Below are 12,147 nucleotides of genomic sequence, written 5' to 3'. Positions count from 1 at the left end.
CTCTGTCGCCCAGGCTGGAGTGCAGTGGCCGGATCTCAGCTCACTGCAAGCTCCGCCTCCCGGGTTTACGCCATTCTCCTGCCTCAGCCTCCGGAGTAGCTGAGACTACAGGCGCCCGTCACTTCGCCCGGCTAGTTTTTTGTATTTTTTTTAGTAGAGACGGGGTTTCACCGGGTTAGCCAGGATGGTCTCGATCTCCTGACCTCGTGATCCGCCCGTCTCGGCCTCCAAAAGTGTTGGGATTACAGGCGTAAGCCACCGTGTGCGGTCCCTAAAATGTCTTTATATGTAGACCATCTAGTCCGATTTGGTCAATGTACATATGAGGAATCAGAAACCAGGAAAGGGGGATGTGACTTGCCAAAAGTCACAGTAAACCCCTAACTAACCAGGACTACTTGTCAGGTTGTCCGATCCCCAGTCCCAGGCATTTTACTTAGGGCCGTCTTGGGATCTCGAGCCGTCCTGAGATTCTATGACTCTGTGACTCTACGGTTCTATAATTCCAAGACAAAGCGAACAATTCCAGTGCTCCAGGCAGCCTCAGCACAAGAAAAGAACATGGTCGAGGCTGAAGTACCAACTAAATAATCTCCTTTCACATTTTCACCGACACCATCATGGATTCAAGCATGGCACACAGTCCGGTGTTTCTGGTATTTCCTCCAGAAATCACTGCTTCAGAATATGAATCCACAGAACTTTCAACCACCACCTTCTCGACTCAAAGCCCCTTGCAAAAATTATTTGCTACAAAAATGAAAATCATAGGGGTAAGTAAGACTTGCCCCTATGTATATTCTACCGAGGCAGGGGAAAGGCCAGGAAAATTATCTCTTGGCACATGTTTGAAGGTAGGAGCCCATTCCAATTCTTCTTTAAGAATATGTGAATATAGAGTGTTAGTGGGACATTTGAGGGAGGATGTTTGACAAGAACGAATCACATGGGTCTGGACTTGACAAAAACATGCTATCATTTAGGACTCACTTCCTTAAAAAGTGATAGTTGCTATGGCAGTAAATGAGATTCCTCAGACTGAGAAGGTGGGCTGAGAAGAAGAAAGCAGAGCACATAGACTCACACGTTGTACACCTTCCATTTTTGTATGTTGTCCTCATTAGTCTTCCCCAGCACTTGTCAAACCACTGCCTGGTGTCACAGGCTCAGAGAATTGGCCATCTCCAGGTCAATTCTGCTTGGGGCCAGCCTGGTATACTCATTTAGAATTCAGTGTTTCTCAAACATTCACATTTATGGGCTAAAGAGCTGAAGAGCTTATGAAGACACAGATTTCCCAGCCTCACCTGGAGACTGTTCAGTAAGTATGGGATAGGGCCTGATAGTTCACATTTCAGGCTCCCAAGTGATCCTGATGTTGCCAATCCGTGGATCACATTTTCACGAGCACTGATTTAGATCATTTTACCCCTCACCAAATACCATATAGAGGAATTAAGTAAGTACCCAGGAGCATCACAAAGGGACTTCTATTATTCTTTCCCTAATTACCAAAGAGAGTAATTGCCAAATCCTTTTAACCAAAAGATCTTCTAAACAGAAGGGAAACTATCACTTGGCTTTTCCTCACCATGACTTTTTCCTCTATTTGCAGACTATCCAGATCCTGTTTGGAATCATGACCTTTTCTTTTGGAATTATCTTCCTTTTCACCTTGTTAAAACCATATCCAAGGTTTCCCTTTATATTTCTTTCAGGATATCCATTCTGGGGCTCTGTTTTGGTGAGTAGAGTCAATCAAGTTCAATTTGAAGCCATGCCAACCAGGATGTTAGGGAATTCTTTGTAATGAAATAAGCTAGATCCAGTTGTATGATATGCTTTCAAAAGTGCAAAAAACTAACCTTGTTGAAATGATTTCCCCATTTATTCATCACAGTCACTGATATTCCATCATTAGGTCTTGAAGTTCCTTTGAGAATATTTCTTTCGAGGCTTGAAGTTGTTTATTTGGCTATTCATTCATTCGAAATCAGTTACCATCTATTATAAAGCCAGATATACAGGCGCCACCACAGGCAATGAGCCTGTCCCCCAAAGACCTCTCAGTCTAGCAAGAAAGCACGTAAACAGATCACTTCAAGGCAGTGTGATAAATATTATCACAGAGGTGCAGGAAGCGCTTATGTAGGCAGAGATGAAGGAGCAATTTATTCTTTACAGAAGTGCAGTGGGAAGGGTTTCTCAGATATACCTTTAAACTGCAGAGAGGTATTTATCAAACCCAATTTAGCCACAATCAATAAACATTAACTTAGGACCTAATTTAGTGCCACAGCATGGGCAGGGCAATGGATTCAGGGAAAAGACAGCAGTCCCTGAGCTCAAGGCCTCAGTTGAGTGAGGAGTCAGACAATTAACATAGGGTGTGATGAGGGAGAATAGACACAGGGGCTCCCTCCACAGAGGGGACAATGCCCAGAGACATTTCCAGCTTGAACGAGTTTTAAAGGGTGAATGGTTAATCAGGTGAGGACACACACAGAAGATGAGAGTTGGGATGCCTGAGTGTAAGGATTAGAGATGACTTGTTGCATGCCAAGAGAGAAAAATGAGCAAAGGCTGAAGGTATGGGAGAGCATTTTCTATTATGTGAACTTAAGAGTTCAGCACAGGGAGTGAGGGTGGAGGGATGAGGCTGGAAAATGCCCATGAAGGGGCTAGAAATGTAAACATGGATGTGCTGTAATCAGATTTGAAATTTCCACTAGACAACAATGCTACCACATGTGACCCACTTCCAAGAAAGATCTTGGAGATTTTTAAGAACTACCAGCACATCCACCGCAACCCCACCTTATATTCCCATCCAAGAGAATACACTGGATTATAGTAAGATGGAATTCGATCTTAATGATTGTAAACTGACTTGACATCCCTTTGTCATGAGATCAAAGCTGAGTTCACAATAGCTATAAAAGGAACATGGATGAGCAAACCAAAGCCCTGTATGGTTAAAAAAAAAAAAAAGTTCATGTTCAAATAAATAGGGCTAAAGCGGATTTCCAGACCAGTGTTTCATCCACTATTCCATTTGCGGAAAGTCATATAAAGCAACTTACCCTTCTCACTGACCTGAGGAGTATGCGAACTTAGAAGGCAGGCATGTAAAAGAATTGCATAGAAGTCTATTCTGTAAGAACTCAACATCAGCTAAACATGGCCATCATTAACATATTTATTCCTCTTAACAGTTCATTAATTCTGGAGCCTTCCTAATTGCACTGAAAAGAAAAACCACAGAAACTCTGGTGAGTTATATTTCTACTTTATTAAAAATATATTTTGTAGACAGGCATGGTGGCTCACACCTGTAATCCCAGCACTTTGGGAGGCCGAAGCGGGTGGATCACGAGGTCAGGAGTTCAAGACCAGCCTGGCCAACATGGTGAAACCCCATCTCTACTAAAAATATAAAATTAGCCAGGTGTGGTGGCACACACCTGTAGTCCAGCTACTTGGGAGGCTGAGGCAGGAGAATTGCTTGTACCCAGGAGGCGGAGGTTGCAGTGAGTTGAGATCATGCCACTGCACTCCAGCCTGAGCAATGGAACAAGACTCCACCACACACACACACACACACACACACACACACACACACAAAGACTAATGAGTTACATTTTCACTATTTCTACTTTATTAAAAATATATAACTTTCAAATAATTTATCCTGGCCTTGAAAAAAGTTTGTAAAATCATTAAGTCACCATAATTCCACAAACTATCAAGTATTGATACCAATAAACAGCATTTGCTTCCTGTTTTCCTAGAATTATAACCCACTGCGCCAGAGGAGAAAGTTTCTCTGGTCATCTAGTTTAGCTCTTATTTTGTGTATGAAGACACTGAGGCTTACAATCGTTAAATAACTTGTCCAAATTCCCAGTCAATTAATGGTAGAATTATTTCAATAATCCAGTTACTTATTCATTCTTTTTTGTTTTCTGGGTATTTACAGCATTCCAGGCACTTTGACAGGCACTACTTTCATTCATTTGAAAGGCAAACTGTAGACAATCTAATTAAACCATAAACAGAATCTCAAAATAAAGAATACAGTGCTACTGAATGTAAAGGTATAGATAAATTATAAGTAGAATATTTTTACTTTACTCAAAGAATTGAAGACATAAAATATTACTAGGCCAATACGTGATTTTAGAAAAGGACTGAAAATCCTTCGTTTGTCATTTTAGGGAGAAATTAAAAATGGCAGAGAAGTGCAGCATTTAATTAAACATAGGAGTCTGAAAACGAAAATGTAAATAGACCATGATTTTCACCAGAGAATCAAACTGCAATCGTTACAGGCACACCTTTCCTCCCAACTGAATGAGAGTTAACTTAGGCATAGAATATGGGGAATGGGAAGGTTATTAAAAGTTCACAGGATGCCCTCATTGTGTAGATGAGGGCCTGAAGCCCAAAGATGTGAAGCAATTCGCATAGGACCACAGAGCTGCCTCGTGGCATTAAGATGCTGTGAGTAAAATCCTGCTCTCCATTCTCTGCACTCATTGCTTTGTTTGTAGTACGGGCTGGGCCCGAGTCACATTGTTATGTTCTTATTCTATTTCAGATAATACTGACCCGAATAATGAATTTCCTTAGTGCCCTGGGAGCAATAGCTGGAATCATTCTCCTCACATTTGGTTTCATGCTAGATCAAAACTACATCTGTGGTTATTCTCACCAAAATAGTCAGTGTAATGCTGTTACTGTCCTGTTCATGGTAAGTATGTTGCATTTATAGAGTGAGAAGTAAAGGGCTTAATAGAAAATATTTATTAGCACTCAATCAGCGCCATTCAGATCATGTTGTGGACACCCATGTCTTGTCTTTATTGACAAACATTTATGAAATCCATAATATTTGATAGATATTATACCAGGCATTGTGGAAGAGAAAAAATAAACCCATTATAACTCCCACCTTTAGGAATTCACAGTAGCACAAGAGATAAAACATATACACAAATCAGTATAATACAAATATAAAATGATACACTAAAAAAAAAAGGTACAGCAGTATGGCTGTAGTTTATAGTGCCATATGTACATTAGAATCACAGTGGCGTGTTTTTACAGTTCTTGATTTGGTTTTAACGGGCTGAACTTCTGATAAAGCATGATAAGATTGAAAAGGGGCATTTATTTTAGCTGCTTCGCAAATACCACTAAGATTAGTGTAAAAGAATGTAAAAGGTTTGATCCACATGCAGAGAAAAAGAGAGTTACCGAACACATCAAAAATTGCTGAGGAAATTGAAAACCCACCATCTAAGGCAAAGGGGCTGGGTCATATTAGAAGATATTTCTTAAGGCAAAGCCCAAGAAATACTTAACATTTGAATGCACCAGGTCCACAGAAAGCAGCACCAACGTGCAGAAAACAGGGAGACTGATTTAGGTAATGGTTAAGTATGGCTACGTGAATCAGCTCTTCTCTGAAAACAGAAGTTTTTCATTAAAAAAAACCAAAACAACCTTAAAGGTGTTAAAAAGCTGAAAGTTCAGCTGAAACTACTAAACCAATTTTTCAATGAAAGCCTGCAACCTGAAATTTACAAGTGGAATTCTGAAGAGCACGAAAGCTGCTCATGTCTTCAGACCCACTTGCCAGTGATGCTGATTTGCAATCCAATCCCTGGCCCATGTGGACTGAAAGAGAAGGAAGTCAAGGTTTCACGTCCATTCAAGGTATAAAGACTTAAAAGAGATTTTCTCCATATGAAACTAGGTCTTTGATAGGCTACGACGCTCTTCAGGTAAGGACAAAAAGATATACAAAGTACCCTGCCCCCAAACAGCAAAGAACAGTTGCTGAACAAAGTTTAAAAAGAAGTATTTGAGAAGTGTGGCCACAGGCCAAACCCCTTGACAACCTCCTTGCACACCCCGATCCCCACTGACCGTTGCTAGGCATAAACTGGGTGAGGCAAGAATACCTGAATTTGGTCTTGGTATGTGGTGCCCCTGGTACGTGGCAGAAGCAAAACCAAAGTCTATCTAGGGGAAAAACGTTCATTAATCTCAATAAATTCCCATCAAATTTTCCATTGAAAATTAACAGTAGGCACTCAAAAGAGGCATAAAAAGAAATAAGACAACGCAAATGACAACTAATAGAAACAGAATAAAGCAAAAACAATAGCACCCATAAACTTCTGATACTAAGTATATTAGAAGAGATTTTTAAACCACAGTATTTATCACGTTTTAAGAAATAAATGATGAACTTTAAAATACCTCAGGGAATATAAAATCACAGAAAGTGAAATAGAAGATTTTCTATGTAAAACTATTATGTACCCATAAAAATAGAAAATTTAAAAATTTAAATTTTTTAAAAAGATGGTCCCAGTAAATAAAAGTAAAAAAAAAAAAAAAAACCCACACAACTGCATTCTGTTTACAAGAAACAGCTGCACTAATAGCAAACAAACAGTTTTAAGGCAAGAAGCATTACTAAACATATAATAGAGGACTTTCTGTCATAAAAGGGTCAATCCACAAGAGAAACATTACATTTCTAGGTTTGAATGCTCCTCATAACAACTCAAAGCCAAAAGGAAAAGCTAATTCAGCTGAAAAACATGACTAGAGAAAACTAAAATCATCATAAGAAATTTTAGCACACATTTCTCAGCAACTGAAAGAATATGTAGACAGACCACAAAATTATAGGATTTTGAACACAATTGATAAAATTGACCTAAATGTCATATATAGAACAAACACTACACCCAATAACTACATAATACTGTCAACTGACATTTTTAATTGACAGATAAAAATCATATGTATTTATCACATGTAACATATTTTGAAGTATGTATATATATTGTGGAATGTTTAAATCTAATTGACAAAGGCATTATCTCCCATAGTTATCTCTTTTGCAGTAGAACACTTAACATTCACTATCTTTGCACTTTGAAGAATACAATAGCCATCATTCTCAGCAAACTAACACAGGAACAGAAAACCAAACACCACATGTTCTCACTCATAAGTGGGAGTTGAACAATGAGAAGACACGGACACAGGGAAGGGAATATCACACACCAGGGCCTGTTGGGGGTTAGTGAGACAAGGGGAGGGAGAGCATTAGAACAAATACCTAACGCATGTGGGGCTTAAAACCTAGATGACAGCTTGATAAGTGCAGCAAACCACCATGGCACATGTATACCTGTGTAACAAACCTGCATGTCCTGCACATGTACCCCAGAACTTAAAGTAAAAGAAAATAAAAAAAAGAATACAGTAGACTGTCATTAACTATGGGCACCCTGCTGTATAACGGGTCTCTTGAACTTATTCCTCCCACCTAACTAACTGATGGAAGTGAGAAGACAATAGAATTACATCTTTAAAGTGCTAAAACAAAACAATGCCAATCCAAAATTCTAGGCCTGGTGAAAATGTTCTTCAGAAGTGAAAGTGAAATAGCCAGGCATGATGGCTCAGGCCTGTAATCCCAGGACTTTGGGAGGCCAAGGGGGGGGCAGATCACTTGGGGTCAGGAGTTCGAGACCAGGCTGGCCAACATGGTGAAACATTGTCTCTACTAAGAATACAAAAATTAGCAGGGCGTGGTGGCGGGTGACTTTAATCCCAGCTACTCGGGAAGCTAAGGCAGGAGAATCATTTGAATCTGGGAGGCAGACGTTGAAGTGAGCCGAGACTGCGCCACTGCACTCCAGCCTGGGCAACAGAGAAAGACTGTCTCAAAAAAACAAACAAAACAAAACAAAACAAAACAAAACAAAACAAAAAAACCACAATGAAAGTTAAAAACAGCTGACAAATTTGAGAGATTTCACGATTTCACTTAGAGCATTTTCAACAATTAGCCATATGCTGAGCCTGCAAGCCTCAACAAAATTCAAAGGATTAAAATCATACACAATATATTCTCTGAAAACAATGGAACTGAATTAAATGTCAATTTTAAAAAGGCAAAAAAGTCCCAAAACTGTTTTGAAATTCTAAGTTATACAAGGCTCAAAGAATTTACAATAGAAATAAAAAAATATATTAAAAACAAAATAATAGAAATATTTATATAAATTGATACAACTAAAGCATGCTTAGAGGAAACTTTATAACCTCAAATGCAAGTATTGGGAAAGAAAATAGACTAAAAATAAATTATCTAAATATTCATACCAAGAAGTTAGATTAAAAAATTAAACATAAAGAAAATGAAAGAATTGAGATATAGTATTCTATAATAGAGATAACAAAGGATAGAGATAAAAACTAATGAAATACAACACAAACAATAGACAAGATAAAATAAAGCTAAATATGGATGTTTGAAAAACTAATAAAATTGGTAAACTCCTAGATATTTAAAAAGAAAAAAGAGAAAACACAAGCTATCATTATCAGAAATGAAGGTGTATCACTATAAATACAATAGCCAAGAATATATGAGGAAATTATTAACATAAAAATTACTTGATGCTTTAGATGAAATTGACAAATTCCTTATAAACTATGCAAAACCACTTGCCACGACTAACACAGAAAAAAATGTATATATCCGACTGGTCTTATATCTAAAAAAATCAAATACATAATTTAAAACTTTCTCTCTAAAAAGAAAAAGCAAAGCCTTGCAGGAGTAGACTAATTCTTCCAAACATTTAGAAAAGAAACACCACCAAACTGAATACTTTCAATTCACTTCTCAACTCACAAATATTTGTGTGAGGCTATCACAGGTTTGACGTGAAAACATGATAAGGACATTATAAAATATTTAAAAATTACAGGTAATTCTATCTTGTAAACTTTGTGAAGCAATCTGAAATAAAATATTAAAAAATCAAATTCAGCATTATATATGATAATAAACCGTGGCCAAGTCAGTGGATACCAGAAGTACACAATTGGTTCACATTCCAACATCAATCAGCGATACACCTAAATGTGAAATCCTAAACTATAAAGCTTGAGGGGATGGGCTGCAGGGAACTCAGGAGAATATCTTCACGACCGTGGGAGTAGACAAAGCTTTCTTAGAGAGAACATAAAATGGACTAACCATAGGGGGAAAATAAAATAAATAAAATGGACTACCAAAGCACAGAAAGGGAGAAAATTTCCTCTTTCTTTCTCTATATATCTTTCTCACAAAAGACCCACATCCAGAATATATTAAGCACTCCTGAAAATCAATAATAAAAAGGCCAAAAAAAGAGTAAGACTTGAGCAAGTACTTCACAAAGATAGATAAATGGCTAGTGAGCATGTGGGAACGTGCTCAACATTATTAATCATCACATAAATGCAAATTAAAATCACAATAAGACACTACTCCACACACACCAGAATCAATTTAATTAAAAGGACCGGCAATACCGCATGTTGGAAGGAATGTGAAGCAACTGGAACTCTTAGACCCTTTTGGTGGAAATGGAAAATGGAAAATGGTTCAACTACCTCAAAAAACTATTTGGTGGTTTTTAACAAAGTTAATCATACACCTACTTTATGTCTCATGACACATACAAAAATGTTTATAGCAGTCCTATTCATTATAGTTAATCTGGTAAGGAATTCAAATTTCTATCAACAACAGAATGGCTAAAACAAGTTAATTATTCAAATAGTAGAATATTCCTCAGCAATATAAAAGAACAACCTACTGACACACAGAGGAGCATGAATGAATTTCAATTTGTTATATTGAGGCAAACAATTTCAGATAAAAACTAAACAGGTAAATTTATATGATACTAGAAATCAGAAGGGTGGTTGACTCTCAGTGGGGTGGGAGGATTGATTGGGAAGGGACACAAGAGGATTGATTGGGAAGGGACACATTTTATCACTGGGGTAATAAAAATGTGATATATCTTGATGTGGAAAGAAAAAGAGATAAAATACACTTCTTTTTTTTTTTTTTTTTTTTTTTTTTGAGATGGAGTCTCACTCTGTTGCCCAGGTTGGAGTGCAGTGATGCGATCTCAGCCTACTGCAACCTTCGTCTCCCAGGTTCCAGCGATTCTCCTGTCTTGGCCTCCCAAGTCGCTGGGATTATAGGCACATGCTGCCATGCCCAGCTAATTTTTTGTATTTTGGTAGAGACGGAGTTTCACCATGTTGCCCAGGCTGGTCTCAAACTCCTGAACTCAGGCAATCCACCCACCTCGGCCTTCCAAAGTGCTAGGATTACAGGCATGAGCTGCCACAACCAGCTAAAATACACTTCTTTATATATAAACTTTGCTATAGTTAAAAATGGAAAATATAGTTTTAAAGCAGATAACAGCAACATTTTCATGTTTTTATATACGGAGTGCATATAACTGACAAGAAAAGTCAAGAACAAAATTTTTAAAAGATAAAGAATATGAGGAAGGAATTTACAAAAAGGAAACTATGATGGCCAAACATACAATAATGCTCCAATTCACTAATAGTCAGGGAAAGGTCAATTAATTTAACAATGAATGGCAATGTCACTGCCATTTTGGGAAGCAAGGAGACAACATTTACTTACCTGACTGACAAACAGATCCAGATGTCCATCTCTACAGCAATTAAACCACCTACATAAGGGTACATGTACAAGAATGCTATTGCAGCATCGTTCAGAGCAGTAAAACAAAACAACAAAACAAAAAAAAAAAAAAAAAAAGAAAGAAAGAGGAAATCAGTCAGTTCCTGTCACAAAAGAATAAATGAATGGTGACAAACTACACCATGAACTATTATGTGGCCATTAAAAACCATGTGGCTGTAAAACAGCTACTGAACCTATAGTTAAAATACAGTAGACAAATAAGGCTTTAGGAGAGGATGTTAACCATATTAACCTTTGCAACCTGAGTATAAAGTAAAGCTCTCAGAAGACTGCAAACTTTAACTGGTAAGTGCAGATGTGCAGTCTCTGGGCTACTGAGGAGATGTGCATCTCTATTTGTGCTCATAGTGCCAAAATACAAAACATTTTGAAGGTCTTTTGCCATGATTGAAAAAAGCACAGCTGGGGCCAGGCCATGGTGGTTCATGCCTGTAATCAGAGCACTTTGGGAGGCCAAGGCGGGCAGATCACCTGAGGTCAGGAGTTCAGCCTGTCCAATATGGTGAAACCCCGTCTCTACTAAAAATACAAAAACTAGCCGGGTGTGGTGGTGGGCACCTGTAATCCCAGCTACTCGGAAGGCTGAGGCAGAAGAATCGCTTGAACCTGGGAGTTGGAGGCTGCAGTGAGCCGAGATCCTGCCATTGTACTCCAGCCTGGGTGATAAGAGTGAAACTCCATCTCAAAAAAAACAAAAATGGTGGAACTACTAGCCTATACTGCTTATGTCTCTTTTGCTTTCTCTTTTTCTGAGCCAATAGTTTTCTTTTTTCCCTCTTTTTCTTTTCTATTTTTAATTCTTTTTCCTGTTTCTTCACCTTCTTTCTTTCCCCTTCATTAGACTACCTTTTATATATGCATTTCTTTGCATTTTATGTATTTATAAATTGGACTATTTCCTACATACATAAATCAAAAGTGTATTATTTTATATGCCTTTCTTTAAAAAGATAATATGCTATGCTATGCTATGTTATCCTATGCTACGCTATGCTATGCTATGCTATCCTATGCTATGCTATCCTATGCTATCCTATGCTACGCTATGCTATCCCATGTTATGCTATGCTATGCTATCCTATGCTATGCTATGGTATGCTATGCTATGCTATCCTATACTAAAATAGATGTATGCTCTCATAATCCTTCACTGATTTGATTCCTAAGCATCAGATACACTTGAGATATGTGGGGAAGCTTTTATTATCTGGACATTGCTATGTTATTATAATCAGAAAAACCATTACCCTGCTAACATCATGACTCTTCTTTTTTCTTCTTCTTCTGTTACAGGGAATTTTGATTGCATTGATGACTTTCAGCATTATTGAATTATTAATTTCTCTGCCCTTCTCAATTGTGGGGTGCCACTCAGAGGACTGTGATTGTGAACAATGTTGTTGACTAGCACTGTGGGAATAAAGATGTGTTAAAATATTATTTAGCAATGACTTCTGCTTGTAAGGAAAAGCCAAAGGACACATAGAATCTTAAGGCTGGAAACTATCTGAAGCAAAGGGGAG

The 12,147-nt window shown here is 37.9% G+C and overlaps 1 protein-coding gene across 1 annotated transcript; it reads left to right on the top strand.

The window, feature by feature from the left end:
- The first annotated feature begins 534 nt into the window (after positions 1-534).
- MS4A5 (membrane spanning 4-domains A5) lies at positions 535-12,061 on the top strand. The gene is made up of 5 exons (XM_025357901.1): positions 535-773; positions 1,616-1,744; positions 3,216-3,272; positions 4,601-4,753; positions 11,918-12,061. The coding sequence occupies exons 1-5, from the start codon at positions 621-623 to the stop codon at positions 12,026-12,028; spliced, it is 603 nt and encodes a 200-aa protein (XP_025213686.1). The 5' UTR covers positions 535-620; the 3' UTR covers positions 12,029-12,061.
- Positions 12,062-12,147: the final 86 nt, after the last annotated feature.

This window comes from Theropithecus gelada, chromosome 14 (genome assembly GCF_003255815.1).
Source record: "Theropithecus gelada isolate Dixy chromosome 14, Tgel_1.0, whole genome shotgun sequence".
NCBI lineage: Eukaryota > Metazoa > Chordata > Mammalia > Primates > Cercopithecidae > Theropithecus > Theropithecus gelada.
The sequence above is the reverse complement of the archived record's forward strand: the minus strand, read 5'-3'. Positions and strand labels throughout refer to the sequence as shown.

What these genes read in the sequence shown, in the direction of transcription:
- MS4A5 (XM_025357901.1), top strand. Translation starts at nt 621, where the DNA reads ATGGATTCAAGCATGGCACACAGTCCGGTGTTTCTGGTATTTCCTCCA. An exon ending in GAAAAACCACAGAAACTCTG is followed by an intron (nt 3,273 to 4,600) that starts GTGAGTTATATT and finishes ATTCTATTTCAG; the next exon opens with ATAATACTGACCCGAATAAT. An exon ending in CTGTTACTGTCCTGTTCATG is followed by an intron (nt 4,754 to 11,917) that starts GTAAGTATGTTG and finishes CTTCTGTTACAG; the next exon opens with GGAATTTTGATTGCATTGAT.